General features: G+C 46.3%; 1 protein-coding gene across 1 annotated transcript in view; it reads left to right on the forward strand.

Moving 5' to 3' along the window:
* Positions 1-20,172, forward strand: part of CYBA (cytochrome b-245 alpha chain) — a 73,555-nt gene extending 53,383 nt beyond the window's left edge. Inside the window, exons 5-6 of the mRNA XM_069635988.1 lie at positions 7,907-7,988; positions 19,422-20,172. Coding sequence (XP_069492089.1) covers positions 7,907-7,988; positions 19,422-19,616 — 277 coding nt within the window. The 3' untranslated portion in view covers positions 19,617-20,172. The remainder of the gene's footprint in view (positions 1-7,906; positions 7,989-19,421) is intronic.
* The last annotated feature ends 2,007 nt before the right edge of the window (positions 20,173-22,179 follow it).

Raw genomic sequence — 22,179 nt, forward strand, 5'->3', positions numbered from 1 at the left:
TATTTAATGATACTTGCAGTGGTCTGCTGGGGTTCTTGGCCTTTCACTTCGGAGTCAAAATTGTAGAGCCTATAGTAGGCTGAAAATCTCTCTGCTTCATGTCAATCTCGTTTTATCTAGATTTCTGTAAAATGTGTTTTGTCATGGGGAAGGGTAGAGGTGGTGGTCCCTTCTGAAATCTCCTTGGACAAGAAGGGTGCATGGAGATTTTCTTGCTTGATTTCCTTGCTTGCTTGTCTATAAGGACATGGGCGTAGGACATGGGGAGGCCAAGGGGGGACAAATCCCCCCCCCACAATTTTAAGTGGGGGGGATGTAATGTCATTTATCCCCCCCAGAATATGTGTTTGGTGTGTTGTGCAAGGATCTGTTTTTGAAGAGGGGGAGGGGCTGCTTACTATGTAAGCTGCCCTCTCTCCCCTGGCCCCCAAAGCATGAGGGCAATACCCTGGGGGCAGATGGGTGATCATCTGTCCCCAGGGAAAGGGGGCAAACAAAAAAAAAAATATATATTTTTTGTAAACGTAATTTTGGTCGGGTGGGTGCGGGTGGGACCACTAGCCACCAGGGATTTTCGCAAGGGGGGTGGCCCTCTCGCCCCCACACCTTAAGTGGATGGGGGCACCTTATGTAGCCCTCCCTCGGGACAGATTTCTGCCCCTAGGAAAGGGTACATGAGATGCCCCCCATCCATTTGGGTTGGGGGGGAGAGGCCACTGCAAATATTGGCAGAGCCACCCCTCCCAAGCCTGAGGCAGTATGTTTTTACCCCCTCCTGGGGCAGATGGCCACACACATGTGCCCATCTGCCCCTAGGGAAGGGCAAAACTAAAATATATATATTACAACTTGTTTTGGGTGGAAGCAGGGCGGGCCCACTAGACCAGCAAGTTTTTTTGTGTTTGAATTGGGGGACCCTACCCCCCACCCTACCCGCCACCCTAAGTGGATGGGGGGCACCTTCTGTAGCCCTCCCTGGTGGCAGATTTCTGCCCCTAGGAAGGGGTACATGAGATGCCCCCATCCATTTGGGGTGAGGGGGAGGCCACTGCAAATATTGGTGGAGCCACACCGCCCCCTAAGCGTGGGGCAGTACATTTTGCCACCCGCCCCAGGGGCAGATGGTCACACACATGTGCCCATCTGCCCCTAGAGAAGGGCAAAACAAAAATATATATTATAACTTGTTTTGGGTGTGGGTGGGGGGCCCACTAGACCACCAGGATTTTTTATGTTTGAAAGGAGGGGTGGCCCTTTCCCCCCCTAAGTGGATGGGTGCACCTTATGTAGCCTTCCCTGGGGGCAGATTTCTGCCCCTAGGAAGGGGTACATGAGATGACCCCATCCATTTGGGGTGGGGAGGAGACCACTGCAAATATTGGCAGAGCCTCACCCCGAGCCTGGGGCAGTATTGTTTGCTCCTCCCAAGGGGACAGATGGCCACACACATGTGCCCATCTGCTCCTAGGAAAGGGTCAAAACAAAAATAAAACTAATTATAACTTGTTTTGGGTGGGTGTGGGAGGCCACTGAACCACCATGGATGTTTTTAGTGGAAAGGGGGGTGGCCCTCTGCCCCCATCCCAAATGGATGGGGGCATCTCATGTAGCCCTCCCTGGGGACAGATTGCTAGCACAATCTGTCCCTAGGAAAGAGGCAAAACAAAAACAAAACAAAAAAAATATAACTTGTTTTGGGTGGGTGTGGGGGTCACTAAACCACCATGAATGTTTTTAGTGGAAAGGGGCGTGCCCACGGGTGTCTTCTTTTCAGAAATGCATGGGGTTCTCTGTTTTCTTTGGTGGCTTCGACACCCTAGGCCCAAATCTTTAGGTTGTCCCCATGAGAAAAATCTGCTTTGCCAAAAGGCTTGGGGTTATCAGTGGGTTAGCCTATTCCCTTTTCGCCGAGGTAGGTGCAACCACACATGTGAGGTACCGTTTGAGTCGGGACATCTGTGGAAACGATGGAAGGTAGGACATCTGTTGTTGGCAGCGTGTTTCGGTGGGTGGGCAGAGGGAAATGTCTCTGAAATTTGGTGGAAAAAATCACAATTTTCAGACATTTCACTTTGGCCACTCACTGAAACACGCCGCCAACAACACATGTCCTATCATCCTGCGTTCCCACAGGTGTCCTGACGAAAACGGTAACTCACATGTGGGTGTGCACCTACCTGGGCGCAAAGGGAAAAGGCTAACCGACTGGTAACCTTAAGCCTTTCGGCAGAGCAGATTTTGCTCATGTGGACAGCATACAGATTTGGGCCTAGGGTGTCAAAGCCACCAAGGAAAACAGGGAACCCCATGCATTTCCAAAAAGAGGATACCCGTGGCAATCCACAGAGGTCTGACTTGCGCAAATCGCCCCACAATGTATTAGCCACAATCCACGGCAAAGTCTTAAATTTGGTGAAAAAATTAAAATGTTCAGTCATTTCCCCCTTGCCACCCACCGAAACACGCCGCCAACACCACATGTCCTACCTTCCCACGTTCTCACAACATGTCCTGACATAAACGGTACCTCACATGTGTGGGTGCACCTACCTGGGCGCAAAGGGAAAAGGCTAAACCACTGGTAACCCCCAAAGGGTTTGCGGAGACAACCTACAGATTTGGGCCTAGGGTGTCGAAGCCACGAAGGAAAACATGGTACCCCATGCATTTCCAAAAAGAAGACACTCGTGGGAATCCAGAGAGGTCTGACTTGCACGAATCTCCCCAGAATGTATTACCCACAATCCCAGTCAAAGTTAAAATTGTGTTTTTTCCACCAAATTTCAGACTTTGCCCCATAATTTATGACCCACAATCCATGACAATTTGCGCAAGTCAGACCGCTGTGGATTCCCACGGGTGTCTTCTTTTTGGAAATGCATGGGGTTCCCTGTTTTCCTTCGTGGCTTCGACACCCTAGGCCCAAATCTGTAGGTTGTCCACATGAGCAAAATTCCTGAAAATCTACTGTGCGAAAAGACTTGGGGTTACCAGTGTTTTAGGCTTTTCCCTTTGCACCCAGGTAGGTGCACCCACACATGTGAGGGATCGTTTTCATCAGGAAACCTGTTGGAACGCGGGAAGGTAGGCCATGTATTGTTGGCTGCGATTTTCGGTGGGCGACCAGAGTGAAATGTGCAGAAATTGTGTTTTTTTTCTGTCATTTTCCTGATTTCCCCCCAAACTATGGAATCTTTCCCTACATAGTTGTTGCCTGACCTGCGCAAATAACCCCTTCCTAAACTTGGAATATAGTCTACTTTTCAGAAATGTATGCCTTTCTGGCTTCCCATTCATCTTTCCTACCCTTTTCTTCCATTCCGTCCATGCATGTCCTATTGGACAAAAAACGCCAACATCGCCTACCTCTCACAAAATGGCTGATTAGCATATCAAAATATGTTATTTTGGTTTCCACTCAATCTATTCTTGAAAGCCTGGAAAATGGCGAATCCAGCACAGCAAACCATTTGTTCCTAGCTCTTACAAGGAAACTTTGTACAACATTTTATTGGCATTTTCTGAAAAACCCCAAATGTTCTTTTTGGTCATTTTCTCTCACTCACCCCTACAGCAAACTAGGATTCCTGGGTGGCGTTATGACCGCCTACATGTGGGAAAAGGGGCCAACCTTGGCCGAGATATCTCATGCAACAAAGAAGCTACAAGGGATTGAATGGCGACATACCGAACTCACTAAAAAAGGGCCTTGGCACTGGGGGGAAATACCCATGGCAGTTAAGGGGTTAAGACAGTAAAGCCCCAGAGGAGATATCATTTGTAAGGTAGCTCAGTTAGTTAATGCTCCAAATGCAGATTGTGCACAGGAATATGTAACACTTGTGTTCAGCACCTGTCTTACTCTTCCATTATGATAATGGGGAGAGTGAATGCATTCAGCTTCCGATGCAACAGAGCATTTTCCAGGTCAATTGTTCAGAAAAAGTGATGGAAAACACTGCTATTGTCGCTTTTTCTAATTGGCCAGATTTTCGTGCATTTTCTGGGTGGAGTTCGGGAGCCGAGTGGACACACCAGGACACCCTGTATTTCCCGCTCCACCAGACAAATGCGGCCTTACTGCCAGCATGGATTCTCATGCTGGAAATAAGGAATGGGATTCCTCTGGGATCTGCTTGGAAATGAAACCTGGTAAAAACGGGCAGAGTCCAGAGGAAGCCATTGTCAATTCCGCCAGCAATCGCTAATAGCGTGAGGTATTTACACTCTTCCAAAGTGGAAAAGCAATGTGATTTCACCTGCCTTTTACGCTAAAATCTTCCATTTTGTGGCGTAAAAGTAAAAACGTGCTCCAATGGAAATGGTCCACTCCATGCAGTTTACTTTGCGCATTGATGTTTGGAGGTTTTGCGTGATGCTAAACATGTAATAAATAAATAAATAAATACATTTAACATGACCCCAGATAAATGGCAATTCGTGATCAGAATGAGTGAGCATGGCATGTTGCTGGTAAGAGGGTGTCCTGTGCTTCTTGAGTGCATTGGCAAATGCACTTAATTGCCATCTCGCGTTAAGCAGGGGCTTAAACCCATTAGTGTGGATTGCGCAATAATAAGTCAACAGAGGTATTTCAAATGGCCAATTTCGCTCTTTGGGTGACATTGTCAAAGTGGGTGAATGTTTCCAATCATGTGCCACTTTCTCTGCAGAGTGAATTGTGCCACCCCGAGGAAGAAGTGTCAAAAACCCACAAGGGCACTGTGCCCTGCTCTTTCTGTGTGTGTCTTCCCCACAGGGCGACAGATGCAGACTCAGACATGGGTAAGTCTCAGGTGGCAAGCCTGTACCCTAGTTGATGTGGCAAAGGATTCCAGACTTCTGAGGCTGATTACATAAGTAGCATTGAGTTACATGCCACCTGACAGGTATGTGTGATAAAGCTGCAAAGCAGAGCTGTTAGTGGCCTCAAAGGGTACGTACAACCAAAAGTAATACGCCCCTTCCCCCATCATGGCTGTAGGGGCCAGGCTCCAAACCAGGGCAAGAATGCCCTCCAATCATCCATGCCCACGAGTATAGTACCCCTTGTGCTCCAGGAACCCTGTTGAGCAACCTCTGTGCTTTCCAGGTGATACTAACTTTATTTAAAGCCAGAAGTCTAAAAGGTAATCGCTTAATTGCAGCTGGAAATTAGCTCCTGGCGTGATCAAAATGTCTTAGCCAAGTGTGACATCACACCCTTCATTAATAAGCAATATGTGTTTTCTTGCATTTCCTCATCCACTGAATTACTTTTAGAAACAAAGGCAAGAGTTGTGTCTCTTGTGTAGGCATTAGGAAGGCAGTTGCCAGCCTCTGGCATAATATGCCCATGTTCTTCCATTATTGGCTAGCTGTTGCCCTCTTATGGCCAGGTAGAACCATCATGGCAGTGACTGGCAAATGCCTTTCCCTGCAGACAGAAAAGAGGAAATAAGAGGCCAATTCAAGACACAGAACAAACAGATGTTATGACAGACTGCAGCTGCCATTGCTGTGTTATGGAGAATATGTTGAGTGTTCAAGCAAGGAGGTATGTACTAAGCAAGCAATCAGTGAGAAAAGGGAGAGGCAAAGAAAGGCCAGAGGACTCTTTGAATAATGTAACAGGGCAGAGGACCCATGCTCTGCCGTCCTAGTAACATATGAGAGAACCAAATAGATCAGGCTTTGCAGCAAATGTTAAACGAAAAAGGAACAGAGTCCAGCTCTGCATTCAGAATAACAAAGGCAAAGAAAGGCTAGGCTCTGAAGCCAGCAAGAGATGGAATAAGAAGGACCAGACTCATCGTGAGAGGCTGGCCCGGCCCTTGCAGGGCCGCTAGAAGGGCAGCCACATAGCAGGCTGACCCTCTGTCTACCCCACTGTGTCCACATACACCCCACCTACTAGGACTGCCCCGGGTCCGACACATCCGGCCGCGGACCTGGGGAGTGATTATAAGGGGGTGAGCTTGCGATCGCTCATCCTCCTTGTTTGCTGTACCCCCCACCCCCCCGAGGACAATCAAAGCAGCAACATCACACACCTGGTCCCTCTACTCCCATAACAGGGCTTACTCAGAGGTGCAAACAAGATTTCCTCTTTCTTTGAAACCCCCATCCTTGCATTCCAAGAGACATACACGTCTCCTTGCCCCACACAAAAAAAGTAGCAACTTGCAGTTGGTAGAAAAGGCTGCAACTCCATTATTTGGCAGGAGTCCACTTACAGGTGATCTGCCTCTTAACGAGCTGGCGTCCTAGCGGTGGCCCACTGGAAGTAATTGTTATTTCCTCTCTTACCATGAGCTCATATTCAGATGAAAAATCCAGAAATGCAACATACAAAGACATGTTCTTTGCTGCTGCATCCTTTAATTTTCTTCTGTTCTCGTTTCTTCTTTTCTCTTGTTTTATACAGTGATCTTTGTAATTTAATACATACTGCTACTTTAATTCTAATTTTGTGAAAAGTCCAATCTTTTGACTAAAACACAATAAATAAATAAATAAATAAAGCAAAGTCCCCAAGATGTCCCCTGTCCCCCCCAGATTTTATGTGTCTCCTACGCCCCTGTATAAGGAGTTGTGTAGTTCGCTGAACACAAGCTGGGAATAGCCTTGTGGCCGGTGCCAGCAGTCCGCACTCTCCTATTATGCGGTCTGACTTCTTTTTGTAAGTTTCTTGGATGACCCTATGAAGGGGTATGTAAAGGTTCTGATCAGTTCCCTGTGGTCCCTGTTTGATATTCTCCGTCCTGTTACTTATTTCCAATACCCATTCTGGGTTTTATTCTCAGTAAAGTGATGCATTTTGGGAGGAATGAGGACCAAGGCCTTGGCAAGGAGTGGTGGCTAGATAGGGTTCACATCTCTGGTAAAGCCTGTAACCTTTGGGATATTCTAGTCTAGGTTGTGGAATTGTGAGACTGTCAAATTTTGGGGGCGATAGTGTGGACTTCTAAGTAAGTTCTGCGGAATTATGTGGCTATGTGTTTTAGACATGCCTAGTTCCGAGTCGGGAACGGTTACTCTGCTGGCCTCTAGGGGTTCCTGACAAGTTGTCCCTGTTTGAATACAGTCTGGATGGTTTGGGATCTACTCTGCATTTTGTGAGTGATAATATGAGGCATTATGGGCGGTGTAGTTTTCAAATATGAATTCATGTCAAGTTGTTATTGACCTAGAACTTGTAATCCCTCATGTACAGCTTTCAGGGTGCACTCTGCGATCTAGAGTAATGTGAGGGATGAATTCCTCTCAATTCACTGTAAAATGTGCTTGGGACCAAGGGGAATTATTTAATAGAAAAATGTGTTTTAGTTTAGTAAAGGGTTTGTCATGCTACCAGTACAAAGGAGACTTATTGACTGGAGAGAAGACCGTTAGACTGAGTTGAATAGTTTATTTGTGGTAATTCTTGATACAGGTGTTCTGTAAATTATGGAGAAATGATCCACTGTTTGAGTTGGTGAACATGCCAAACCTTGTATTATACAGACAATTTACGTATTGGCATTGGGTTTTTTTTAACCTAAAAAAGAAGAGACCGGATGTTAAGAGGTTTGTAAATTCCACCAAAAGCGCAAGATGGGTTTAACACTCTAACAATACACGATTCCCTGTTGAAAATATTTTTAAATACCCTGATAAATGGGGGTGGGGAGGTCTGTAAACAAAGAACTTCATGGCAATACACTGAATAACCTCTTATCCTTGAAATGTGGCCCACAACCTCCATTTGTGTGAAGTGAACACTCCAGCCATGCACTGAAGGCATTACGTTTACTCTTGTCTTCCGGAAATTACATCATCTGACCTCCTGCCCACCTTCTCCGAAAGCCCCTCCTCCAAATAATCTGAGCTTTGCTTCACCAAGGGAGATGGTTTATCTGATTATATGTTTGTTTTTGTTTCCCAGATTGGCGGTTCCTGGTGGATTTTTACTCGCCACAGTGCTTGGCACTGTTTGTCTTGGCATCGCAAGTCTCATCTACTTACTGGTAAGCAGCAAAATGTGTATGGTTTCCACCCAAATAGCCTATTAGGGCATAAGGGGTGTCTCTGTAGCTTCATGCTTCATGGGACTGAGTTGACCCAGCATGAGGCCTTTTTGGTTGAAGTGTTAGACCCTTTTCCCTGCGAACTCTTCAAATCAGGCTTTTGAATACCGACCTATGTTGTACAAAGGCAAAAACTGCCTGCGTCACAGTAGATTTGTCTAACCATGCCTTGGACCACGATCAGTGTTGAGAAGGGTTGGATGCGATAGAGTGGTCAGGTTGAGCTGCCAGATACAAGACCAATGAGTGGGGGGGGAGGCTTGGGTGGTGAAATAATTACTTCTCTGCAATAGGCAATCCCAAGTAAGTGTACTGCTTATTGTGATAGCATTGTGATAGTCTTTCTGGGACCACAAAGGCTGCCCCAGTTTGAGAGAACTCTTCTTGAGGTTGCTGGTCTGGATCTAGTGGCATGCTGCCCTGTACAGGAGTTAGGAGTTTGATATGGCTGTAGTGAATCCCGAGATTTCCATCCACGATTTCAATGGGTCTCAGGACTAGGGAGGACATATCATGCGGCTTGATGGTGTTTGGGGCACTTGGATGGCATTGTGTTTATTAGAGTGAAGGTGTTTCGACTAGAAACCTTGCAGAAACAACACTCTAGCAGGTACCTAGATAATCGGAGGTTCATTGACCAGGGACCAGAACAACAAAATAGGCAGTAGCCCGAGGGGATTGGATTTGTTCAATATCATAAATACAGTGGAGCTAAGGCCAGGGAAGTCATGGGGGGAGATCAGTTGGAGAGCTAAGATTGCTCACTATAAGCTCAAAAGATTAAGTTTTGAAGGAGTGGGTGGTAGTAGTGTTTTTGAAAAGGGAGGGTAGGGTGTTCTAGTAGTGATCAGCAATGGGGGAAACCCAGTGAAAGTGAGATGATGTTCAGGGTGGTGGGGACAGCGATTAAGAAGAAGGTTAGAACAGAGGTGGCGGGGAGCGGAGTTGCGAGTGATAATGTCCGCTTGAGGGGGAAGGCGTCAAGCCTATGGATGTATTTGAAGACCAGTTATACAAATTAGAAAAGTGATCTGTTTCTTATAGAGCGTCAGCCAGCATGGCAACAGTATTGGGAAGTGGGAGAAAAGCGGGGGAGATTATAGATGGTGCATGTTGCAAGGATGAGTATTTTGTCAAGTGGGGACAATGAGTAGATGGAGTCCAAGGAGGAGTCTAGCGCAGCAGTGAAGGCTATTGAGTATTGGGGTTAGCATGAGCATTTTGGTGGAGTGGTAGGTGAGTTAAGGGCATATTTTCCTCATTTTAGGCAGGCTAATCCTGCCAGCAGTAGAGGTGCTAAAGTGGTGGAGATTGAGAATGCTGTTGTCCCAGATGGCCTTAAAAATACACCAACTCACAAAGAAGGTTCAAGGGGTTTTATTTTCTTCAAAGTGTCCCACCTAAGGGCTGTCCCTCTTTCTCATCTCCCACCCTAGCTCAGTCATCTCTATTCCGCAAGATGGAACTGGTGATCAGTAACCCCTAAAAATCTGACTAGCTAGCCTAGCCATCTAGGCCGAAAGGCAATTGCCTCATCTAATCTATCCCTCTTGGGCCTTCTAGATGGATCCTATCCTGTGGTCCCACAAATTGGCAATGCTCTTAATGGTATGAATAGGTGCCTTTATACCAGACAGGCTTTACTTGGTTTTCTCCTCTCACACTCTTGTGTATTGCTTGCCGTTATGTTCTTCCCTTCCCTTCCCATCCTTTGCTTCTCTCTCCCTTCTCTTCTTATCTCTCTTTTGTCCCTCTGATGTTCTTCGGTCTTATGTATACTCCTTCCTCCTATGTTCCCTATCTGCTCTTTTCTGCTCTCCACTCCCACCCTCTTTCTCCCACACTCGCCCTGCTTTCACTCTCCCAGTCTCCTTTTTCAATCAATTTAACTTATACCTGTACACTCTCTCACTCATTTCACACACACTCTCAACCCAAGTACCACTTCTCTCAGCAAGCAATACCTCTACTTAAACATCCTCTCTGCTATCCCCCACTATGCTCCACTCCACCATCCTTCCAACTCCTGGTATCCTGGTCCATCTCTTCCTCGCCCCATGACCTCCCCCAAACTACCCACACTTCCCTGTTTGGCATGTCACCTTTTAACTACCCCCTCTATTAATCCCCCCTTTCATTGGTCCTTGGGCTCATCTGGTTCCTGGCCCACTCTCTGCCTTGTTGTCTCCCAAGGGGCAGGTTACAGAGGACAGAATCCCTACATTCCTCCTTCAGCCCCACCCCCTTTACAAGCACGCATTTGCCAGTGTTCTGTGATGGCGGCCTGATACGTGCGATCCCTCCGTTTGCAGAGTGCTGCAGTTGTGTGACTGATTACCTGTCTGTAGTGGGCATCATCCGGCTGGCACTCTGTGTGCGCTGTCTCTCTCACCGGTGAATTGCCTGCTTGGTGGTATGGTGTGATCAAAAGTGGTACTTTGCACTTGCAGCCAAGCACATAAGGGTGAACCGAGACCAGGTCCCTCCCAATTCCCTGACCCCACCTCTGGGGCAGGACTGGCTGTGGAAAAATCCCTAGTAGGCCTTCAGCCCTAGGTTGAGAGAGTTCTCCATCCCTCTTTGATATGGTTGGGTCCCTGACTGTGTCACACTGTCCAAATAATGACAATGACCTCCCCCAGTTGCATGCCTTTAGGGGAAAGGAAGAGCGGGTCAAGGGGTGAATGAGGTAAGTGAGGGAATGAGCAAGGTCATTAGAGGCTTAGAGGAAGATGACTTTGGTCTTCGAGGAGTTAAGAATGAGAGGCTATCGGAGGTTTGCGCTGAGTGATCAGCAATGAGAATAGGGAAGTAGAAGAAGATTTGGGTGTCATTTCAAAGAGGTAATAGGAGAACCCAAAGGAGGAAATGCCTTGAGGGAGGAAGTGTAAAGGGCTGAGAAGAGAGCAGTAGTGGGACACCGAGAGATGGGAAGGGGGGGTTGGGTCAGAGATGGATCTGTTCCATGAAATTGCACAGGCATGATGGGCAACATAGGCGACAACCCTTTTGAGAACTGTATCCTAGACATCAAATGTCCAAAGGAGAGATGGGTGAAATTGGAGAAATGGCTGAGAACGGTTTCAGGAGAATGGCTTCTGCAGAAACCATGCTGTAGAGAATCGCACAGTTTGTTAGTGTCTAGGTAGGTGGCGATCCTTCTAGGGTTTTGTTATAAATCAGAATGAGCGATGAAGGCTGTTTGTAAGCAGGATTGTTAGTCTGCAGATATTAGTGGGCACGGTTTTAGCTCACTACAAACACCACCGCAATTGACGCTCCTCGGCATACCCCAATTGATGAACGAGCAGTGAGGGGTGCAACCCTCTCCTTCTCCATAGAGAGGTTTGTTATTTATGCCTTTCTTTGGGCTCTGAGACTCCTGCTGCCCTCCAGAAGAACTCATTAGTTTGTGGCATTGAGGACCTATTTTGCTACAAAATCTACTCCTGTATTAAACCACTCCTGTATTAAACCTGTTTAGGAGGATGTAAGGAGAGTTCTGTTTAAGTGCTTTGTAGTATAATAATAATCGGGTTTATACAGTGTTTCATAATGTATTCAGCTCTCTTCTAGGAGCTATAATAGTATCAGTTATTATTATCCAATCTAGTCAATTTGTGTACCTCAAACGGATTAAGGAATGTGTGGACCCTTCCTGTATTTGAACGTGTCTCTGCAGATTGTAAGCAGAGATCTGAGGCAAGGACGTAACGCGCTGAGCTCTCGTGCCAGCATATAAAAATGTACCTTTTCAAAAACAACCACAAAAAAAACATATATTCAAAGTATGAGATGCGCACAAGGCAGGGTAAAATATTTCATAATTCATAGAAACCGTATGTGGGTAATATTTTATGAAAGTGCAAAGTGGGCATAGACATAACACCCCAAGGGGTTATAAGTAGCGGTAAATACTGCAGTATTTATAAATACTGGTTTGTTTTTTTTACCCCTCCGGGAAAGTGAGTTTTATCAGTGACACTCTCAAACTGCCTGCGTTTGTGTGGACGAGGTTTCCACCACAAACGCGTTGCCGCATGCAGTCATTTTACATTTCCCCAGAGAGTCTTCGGAGACTCAGAAAAAAAGGGGAATAGCTGAATGTTCTGCGTGACTCAGGGTCATGCAGACCCTTCAGGTTACCAGATGCAATAATTGCATTGTATTGTAATAGTCATTTATATAGTGCTTTTTCCAATTTGTATGGTCATAAAGCGCTTTGTGGTTAGGAACACCCTTGCGGACCGAAGTGCAGGTATTTTTAAATTGTATTTATTTATTGAATAGTTACAAGGCTCCTATACAGCAAATGGTGTATCCAGGAGCCACAAGACAAAAGGGGGGAAACAGGGGAGAAAAATAACAGAAACGGTTCTACTAGGCCTTGTGACATTCAGATCGTGCAAGTGCAGTAATGAGAAGTGCAAATAGGGGGATTGGGGGGACTGCATACAATGTGGAGGGGGTGGGGGAGAGGGCCCAGAGGCTAGGTAAGTACTGAGGGGTGCAGACGACTGACTAAGTGCGAGGACGGGTTGGACCAGACTCAGGAAAGGAATGCCCAACCATCCAGGCTAGTCAGGGAGGGAGCCCCAGAGGGGAAGTGCTGATAAGGGGGAGTGTTGGTAAAGACTTGTCAATGGGGCCTGGTAACCTCTAAGGCTCATAAGGGACAAGGTTGCCAGTCGTAGTGGCTGATGGAGACGTTTGCAAGGAGGGAGAGAGGGAAGGAAGTAAAGAAAAGCAGGGCCTTTTAAAGTTTCTGGAACTTAAGGAGGTCCGGCTCAAGTCTGAGAGGCGCAGGGAGGCCATTCCAGAGGAGGCACCTGCCGAAGAGCAAGATTTACCCTCACTCTCTGCTTGGAAAAACATCTGATCAGCAGAAATGTGTCATGTTGTTGCTGTATTCTAATGGCGGAGGTGTTGAGGCAAGGCTGTTGTTTCAGTGCGAGGGGGTTACGTGACCAGCTAGACCGAATTTGTCATAGTCGTAGCTGCATTCTAGAGTGCGTGGATGGCTAGCCGTGCCGGCGGCAGATGTCCACCGAAATGGTGCGTTTATACATACCTTAAGCACAGAGGGTGCTTATCTTTGATGTTGCTGTGTCATCCGATCTTCTGGGATGAAGAAAAGCCAGATACCTTCGTCAACCTTTCTCGGCACTATGGACAGGCTACACTGAAGTCTAACGAGTGCAATAGACTGCTTGTCCTAGAACATCTTTTAGGTTGGACAGACAGGCTACCATAGAAACGAAGCCAATGGGATTCTCTGAGCGCAATGGACAGGTTACGTATATAGCTTTACTTCATATCTTCCACGTTCTACAAACGCTCACCAAATCAGTCTAATAAGAACGATATCAAGGATACCTGCATGTAACCTCTGTGCGTTACAATGGATACCTTAAGCAGACTTAATGGTAACCAAACTCTAAATGATCCCCCTAAGACGCTTGCTTTCTCTGTGGGGTTATACTCGCCAAATAGCTGTAGGGAGAAAACACACTAGTGAGGTAATTTATGCAGTTGGGCCATACTACAGCCTTCTGCATCTTTATAATCCACTGTTTGATTAGCAAAGGGTTTAATCCGTTTTTTTCTAAATTTTCACTGGGAGGTCCCTAATACGATGAAGGTCCTGAATTCTTTCTCATATTCTCGGTAACAGCACTGTTTATGCTCGGATCCTTCCTTGTCAGCTTCTTATGGCTCCTACACAAAACATAATGCTCATCATTTTGAGATGTGCAACCTGATGGCACCCGCACAATTCTGACCCAATGAGCAGCTACACTCAAGCTTGATCTCTAGTGGTTTTTTGAGGGACCAAGACAGAGGTCCCATCACATTTTCAGACACGCCCATATTGGTTGAGTGATAAAGAGGATTTGGTAATCTGCTGGTGCAAAGGACCCGAGGCAGCAAAGAAGATGACGAAAATCTGTTACTACCTCTTGGGGAATGCCTCCAGCAAGAACTTTGTGTTTAAGGGGATCCTTAAGCCACATTTAATCACCTCCATCTTCATCAAATGAATGATGAGTACCTTGAAGCCACTGAAGCAAGGCAGGGAACTTATTATCAATCACCCCAATGACAAGCAAGAGCAACTGGGGCGAGTAAATCCCCTGCATCAAACAACTGAAAAGTACAACCATGTTAAAGGTTTTTTGTTTATTCAAAAATAATTAATAGGGATCGAGAAATGAACAATGCAACATTCTCCAGTACTCACTCTCTCTCTGATCTCGAGTCTGTCATCCAGTTTAGATGCTGCTTGATGTCAAAAAAATAAAGATACACCCAAAAAACCTAACAGGGATCAGGATTGGTTTGAAAGGTAGACTAAATACATTGCATACATGATTAGTACATCAATTGGATAAGACATATTTGGTGCCACCTCTTGCAACCACCTCCTAAATGTTGCAACTAAGACAATTCAGATTAATGTGTTGCGATTGGCCGATGCAAAAAAGTGTGAGCTTGACATGGAAGGTGAATAGGGATTGGGCAAAGAGGGTCTTCTCTGCCTTGGAGCTTTGGAAAGTTACCAGGTCAAGTGCAACTAATCAAGGTGGTCCAAACGGCCCGAAGTTCCTGTATGTTCTCAACATGTTACCATCTACGATCTCTTATGCCTTGAGAGAGAACATTAGGCTTTGAACCTGGTATTACTTTTGTATCATACTGCCTTCGGTTGGATGGGAACAGCTACCTTAGCCTGACTCAAATGAATAGCCTTTGTCTTGCAGGTTCAGATCACGTGAGTAGGGACCGCAAACTTGACTTCTCCTGCTTGCATTTATGAGGATTTTCAGCTTATTACACACACACACACTTCTGTTATCTTGAAACTTTCCCCCCTCAGCGTCCTTGGCAAGGCTGTGCACAGTGGCTGCACTGGAAGCCTGGTCTGGATGTTGCGGCAGAATCAGCCTGTCAGCTTCTCTCTGTATTCATGAGTCCTTTCAGCTCCTTCCATTCACTCCAACTTAATAGTGGCTTCCATCTTGATTTATATAGTCGCCCATGTTAGTTGGGTTTAAGCATCAGCTAGCAGTTCATATGTATTTTTGTGTGACTTGCGGTTTCTGCATGGCAAGAGTGTGTCTGCCCTCTATCTAAGTGAGTCATAAGCATGTTCTTTGTATCTGACAGTAATTAATGTAAGTGCCTGCATAACTTCATGCAGGGATGCCAATGTGCTTCATGTCTAACGTATCTATGTCATGGTGTCAGTCGTGAGAGCATCGGCTTTCTTCGAGGTTACAGTTTAGTAGACTTGCTCCATCGATTGCAAGCTCGTCTCTTCAGTGACATCAAGATAGGGGGCCTCATCACGAGTTACCGCCGGTGCTATTAGCCGTACCGCCAAGCCCCCCAACGCTATTAGCGCCGGATCACGGGTTTGGCAGAGCGGTTAGTGCCCATTCCCCATTGGGCCCATTCGGGAATTCCTTATTCCCCATTACCCCCACGGGTAATAGCGCCGAAAATCAGCAATTTTGCCACGGATTTCCCCCCAGCTAAGAGCTGGGGGGAAATCTGTCAAGGCCATGATCTGGCGGACCCTTAAATGCAGCGTTAATATCGTTACCGCCGCATTTAGGGGTTACCGCTAAAAACTCGTGATGAGGCCCAGGGTCTGAATGGCTGTCTGAGTGAATAATGTTTCTCACATCTGCGATACATCGATGATGGAGAGGAGGGACCCAGGAATGATGTGCATCTTTTGTTTCTCTGCCACCCAGATGAGAGTGGGATAGGTGCATTGGGGGCCACGTTTAGGTCTTCCTCTTCACCACAGTATTCCTTTAACCCTTCTAAGAGACAATTAAGATCTTTTGAAACAGACAATTATGACTGTGTCATCTATGTAAAATGAAAGAGGAACTCCAGGTCTACCCATATAGGACACATCTGCACCTGCTCTTTGGAGCAAGCCCGTAGTTATTTAAAAATAGGGTGAACGGTGTGCACCAACACAAACTCCATACGTAAACCAAGGGAAATGGGAAAATACAGTCGTCTTATCATCCCCAAACCCACTCCTCCCAACCCCCACAGCCCAGTGGTATTCACACTTTGCGACTGGTCCTCCTCCCTAGGGAGTCCCAGAGGATGATCAGGCTGGCGCCATGTTCTTTGAAAGGAATGTCAGTGAATGCTTTAAAAAGAAACCCTAAGAAGTTCTTGCATTTGAGAAAGGGGGCACACCAACAATATTCATACTGAAATGGGAGCTTGGCATTAAAAAGGTAGGGTATCGATGTGCTAGCCCATAGTCCATACTACCTCACTCTATAGCATTCCACAATGCCTCTGCCAACACTTCTCCATCCATTCCCTCTGCCCTCTGAACAACTCTGATTTGCCCCTCATCAACAGAAGGAATCAACCGAGGCTCTGATGGCCACAAAAGACTAACAGGCTTTTCAGTTCTACATATTGTCAAAAAGAGGGAGCAACATAAGAACTGGAAACCGCGAGCTTTGAGTTTTCAACATTTTACTTGCATTCCTAAGGAAGTTGCACATCTCTAGGAATAATAAAAAGGAAAGGCCCTATGTTAACAGGGTTGTAGCAAAATTATAAATGCTCTCTCCTGCCTACAGTGCACCTTACCCGGTTTTGGCCACCAACAGCCGTCCAATCCGAACACCCCAAACAATAAGAAATATGACGGGTTGGGATAACTCCATTCGGAGTGAGGTTTTTCTTCAGACAAATGGAAAGAGGGGGGGAAATTCGGCAATTAACAGAACTGTCAGGATGGGTTGAGCACTATTGTGTATCCTCTTCTTTAGATCTTTAGGACTTATTATCCAGAATCCAAAAGTCCAGGCCCTGTTCTAAAAAGCAAGTTTCCAAAGTCACTTGCGGTGGTGGGATCCAGATGCCCTTCTTTCCTCATGGTGAGGTCGGGACCTCCAATAATAGTAATAGTAGTTCAGTGTCTGTCTTGGATGCATTGCCTCCTGGGACGGTCGATGGCATCCACTGGTTGTTGTCCTCGTTGTGTCTTTGGGGTGTGGAATAGGCAGGTGTGCGATTCTCCCTCCTGTCGTAGGCGTCTGCTTGGATTGGCTGTCCCTGCCTGGGACAATTCATGGAGGTATCGCCCCTCCCCCTCTCTTCCTGGGTTGGTGTGGGTAGGATTTTCACCACTGCCCCCCTCCACACCTATGTACTAGCTCTAGGGCCTGGGAGTAGTGAGGATGACCTACTCCTTGTCACTCTAGTCTGAACCCCACCATTTCTGTCTGGCACGGCTAATTAATAGGATATAGCAACACTGACTCACTTAGCATCTTTTCTAATAATCTGACTGGTCCCTACTAGCCGCTGTCAACCATTATTTAGAAGGCCCTCTACCTTGCCCGGGATTCTCACATTGGGTGCTGGATCATTTTGATCCCATGGGACTGGCTCACCTTTTGATGCCTGGCCATGCCTCTGTGTAATTCTCTTGCACTGCGGCTTTTGCCTGCCTCCTGTTCTTGCTCCTCCAGCAACTCATGCTTAAGCTTTTACTCCTTCGTCTCCTCCAACTCCAGTTCTCTTTGCTGCTCCTCCTCCTGCTCTCCTTTTCCTTAAACCTCTCCCTTTCTATTCATCCTTACCTTGGTCTCTTCTCCATGTTTACTTCTCTGATCTCTTTCCATCTCTTCATTTTCTCAGGAACGCTGTTTTCTTACCCTCTCCTACCCCCACAAAGGTACTGGAGACGTTTTACCTTTTTATACTGTGGGTAATGAGGTTATTGGGGCAACAAGGCTTCCTGGCCTAATCATTCTGGATTTCTGTGGCCTTGATTAGCCCTGGCCTTTTGACCCGCCTCCTCTCATTGTGTACATACTCTTTGTTCCTCTCACCCCCTCTTTCCCTCCAGGTGAGGGGAGGTGGTTTAAATCGCATGCTCCCCAAGTTAGGGTCAGGCAGATGTGTCATGGCTGATTTTCTGAATGACCTTGTGATCAGCTTGCGAGGTTTGTCAGGAACTCTCTCATCTATGATTGTGGGTCTTGTCCAAATACTGTAGTTTCCTATCATGCGCCCAGCATGGACTCCGATTTATGCCGTATGTTTTGCTTTAGAGTCAATTCCACAATCCATTTTTTGGCCTTGTCCCTAGAGTGTATGCTATGCTGGGACTCCTGTTTTCCACATAGACTAGGGCTTTTAGTTCCATATATTTATATCTCTACTCTGCTGCTTAGGGGTGCATGTATGCTTTCTTATGCCGCTATGAATTCTCCTCCTGCGATCTGGAGGAGACTCCTGTCCTCTAGGTCCCTTGACCTGGCATTGGGAGGACTGGGGGACCTCATTGAGATCCTTTACCGCCTCGAAGGGTAGCATACTAAGAGGCTGGTTGCCTCTGGTTTGTGGATTACTTGAGCCTCCCTTGGCTGATATGGGCGCAGAAACTTCATCACAATATTCATACATCAAGCAAGATCAATACAGACACTGATATGCAGTTCCTGTCAGGGCTTCAGATACGATTTTGTAGTGGGAATATTTTGCTGCCTATTTTTTTTTCTTCCCTTCCCCGATGTGGGTATTTGTTTTTGCGAATAACTCTATAATTTATGTCTAAAACATAGTTTTCTTTAAACCAAACTTCTTTTGACCTAGTAATTCACTTGAAATGATGCACGTTTACCTTCTTCAGATCAGGTTATTTTAGGTTATCGGGTTATATAAGAGCTTCTTCCTGTGGCACTACACTGTGTGGGTCGCAGCAAGGGGCAGGTTTCTGTAAGTCGGGTGTTTTCTATTTTTACTCCCCGTTTTATTTTTTGGGTAGTCTTTGCCAGTTTTAAGGGAAATAAAGCGTTTGGTGCGTTGCTTCTCTGTAGGGCTGGTTCCTGTTCCCTGATGAAAGAACCCTTGTATGGAGTGCATGATCCACTGGTTAGACACACCTCCTGTAATCCTGGTCAGGTCCAGCTTGTCAAGGGTTTGCTAGATGAGTGAATGAGTGAGTGAGTGAGAGTGTGTGTGTGTGTTTTTTTTTTTTTTTTTTAAACAAAAAAGAAAATGTCTTTTTTACTGTATTATCTTTTCTGGAATTTCTCTAGAAACTAGAATGATATTAAGGAAAGCAGAAAATGAGAAGCCTCAAACATCCTCATTTGTTAAATGGGTCACTGGGAATATGTAAAAGCGTGTTACTTTGGCTGTGCAAAAGAGGGGTGAGGCAAGTTAACCCTTCACAGTAAAAGAGCCCAACGTTAAACCTGCCCTTCGGTCTTTGTGAAGTCGTTGTTCACATAATGCATGCCTAAGAGAAGCAGTAATGCAGAGAGTCTATCCAGTGTATTCTGACCTTTTACTTTTCCTTCTTCCTCACACTAGGCTGCCATCCGTGGAGAGGAATGGCGCCCCCTAGAATCCCGTGCTAAGGAGAGACCGCGTGCAGCGGAGACCATCAAACGCCCTCCTGAGAACCCGCCACCGCGGCCACCGCCAGAGGCACGGAAGAAGCAGCTGGATGAAGTCTCCATTGGGGGACGGGATAATCCTATTGCGGTCATCGACGAGACCCTGTAAAACTTTGTAGGGCATACCATGGACCCTATACCTGCCCTCTTCTATGCTCGCTCTGTAGTAGAGGGTCATGCCCTGGGCACTGTCACCCCAACGGCTCCATGCCAATCTCTGCGCCACACCCGGCACAGCATTTCCCACTGGGTGAAGGAGATGGGATGTGTGAATTGGTAAAGGCTTACGTTCTCGTTTAAAAGGAAAACATTTACATTTGCCTCCACCTGTCCAACTTGGACCCCTCTTTATTTTTTGTCTTGGGGATCCTGCAGAGTGCCTTCCTTCGTCCATTTGCCATTGAAATATGCTTGGCTTAAATAGTCTTTTCTTATGTCAGCAAAAAAAAGTCCTACTCGCCTGTGAAAGTAACAGTATTTGTTTTTGGAGATCTGTTCTACATGGCGCCCAAGAACAGCTGTGAGTTTTCTCTGTGCTCCATTTCAGATCTTGCTGCCTTAATGTCATGTGTGCCTTATTTCTGTGATGCCATAGAAAACATAATGGTTTCTATCTTTGATCATGATTAACGTTTAAAATAAAATGAACAAAGACCAAGTTATAATTCCTGTTCTCAAATGGCTTTGCGTATCTTGAGTGCTAATCGCGCATGATTGGTAGGTATGTTACCTGCAGGGCTGGGGAGTGAAATCTGGTGAAGGTGGCTTATCTTTTGACAACCATAGTTGATTAAAATTAGTTCAGCTGAGATCACTAATAAGATTTCTGATTTCAGCAGCAAGAGACATTTTAGTTTTCTGTGTGTGCAATATTGATGTATAAAATGATTGATATGTATCCAATGCTGAGTATGCTGGAGTCAAGGAACAATTAGGGGCTAAAAGAAACATTGGGGAACAGATTGAATATCAAGAGAAACAGTAAAATGTTTAGCAGAGTTGCAAGCATGGTCCGGAATCTGGTAGCTAGCGGAGGTCTGGAACAGTGCAGCAGTCATTGTTTCCCTGCGGTCGGATGGTTTCTTCCCTGTAATGAACGCTACATATAATTCAACTCAATAGATGCATTTCAGATTGTTCGCTCTCTTTGTCAAGATGGTGGAAGGATTATTCAGTATTCTCCCCAACACTCTACAGGATGGCTTCTCCTTGGGTTCAACATTATAATCTCTGGGTTCAAACAAAAGTGTTTGGGATTTATACTCGTCACTCCAGCAATCTCTTTATGGCATATATTCTCCTATTCATGCCACTCGGCCCTGAGGGGGTTTCAGTGTCCAGACACTTTCATCCTGGCTCGTAAGTCTGTTTACCATTAACACCTGGGAGATGCCTTTTCTTGGTGCTAGAGCCTCTGCCTGTGCGTTATGCCAGGGCAAAGGGGCAGTTTAGGGCTGTGCAAGGTGAAAATGAGCCCAGAGTTTCTACCAAGAGGTTGGCAGTCCTGTGCTCCTATAGGTTGTGAGAGTATATTTTTCACCTCCCTGTCTTGAGATCCTGACTCCAGTACCCTGACCTTGTCCTTGTGCACCTTTTTGATGAGTCGCAATGGTCTTGTGCTTAATGGGATATTTCCAACATTGTTATCTCTTCTCTCTCTCTCTCTCTCCTACTTCCATAACTCACACCCCTGAGTCTTATGGCATGTCTGCTCCTCTCGCCTCCCTCTGGTCGTCTCATCCAATCTCTTTTCAACCTGTCTTCTCTTCCATAACACTTCTGATTGCATCCTTATTAGATCCCTCCTCTTCTCATCCTTTTGTTGCCTCCAACCAACTCCTGAACTCGACCCTCCTGTCTCTAGATGTCACCTCCAACCCCCTTCTGGATATGCTCCCTCCCCTGTTACATCCCTATAAATGGTTAACATATGGCCAAACGAGATGGTTTATGGGAGGAAGGCGAGGAACTGGGACGAAGTTAGAGATGGCGTAGATTAGCGTAGAGGAGCAAGTAAGAAGGACATGCTTTGCAGAAGCTCCAGCATGAGCTGAAATAGAATGTTGTTATAAAAAGCTGTGCTTGAAATAAAGAACCACTGGTCCTGACTGTGCAATTCATCCGTCCGCAACCTCTGTCTTGCTCCACATAAGGGCCTGATATCCGGCCATTGGACACCAGGCTGTCTCCAGTTGTGCTCTGCGACACACGCTGTACACTGCTGTGAGGGTCCACTGCCCCACCTGTCTACTGCCTGGTGATTTCTGCACTGCTTGGTGTAGTGTGCTGCTGACACCGCCCGAATTCCTGAACCAGTGATCCTAATTCAATGTCATCTCAAAGGTTGCTGCAGACCCTTCCACTGCCTGATTGAGTACCCCTGCCTGCGCTGCCCCAGTGGCACAGCAGTGTACCACAATTCATACAGGACCATGCCATCATCTGAACCCAAAGTCCAGGCACTGGTGGCCCTACACACAAATGTCAGCCGTCTTTGTGTGGGACTACGAGCTTCCGATACTCTTGCACCTGCTAGCACAATGTTTCAGAAACCACTGTATTTTCCCCAATGACTTACTGGTACGCTCACTGCAACCTGAGTATTCCTTGGTAAGTACAACACAGTGAATGTTTCTGGCGTCATTGGACGACTGTTTCATCATTCATGCCAG

The sequence above is a fragment of the Ambystoma mexicanum genome, chromosome 1q (genome assembly GCF_040938575.1).
Source record: "Ambystoma mexicanum isolate Mex_15411 chromosome 1q, UKY_AmexF1_1, whole genome shotgun sequence".
Taxonomy (NCBI): Eukaryota; Metazoa; Chordata; class Amphibia; order Caudata; family Ambystomatidae; genus Ambystoma; species Ambystoma mexicanum.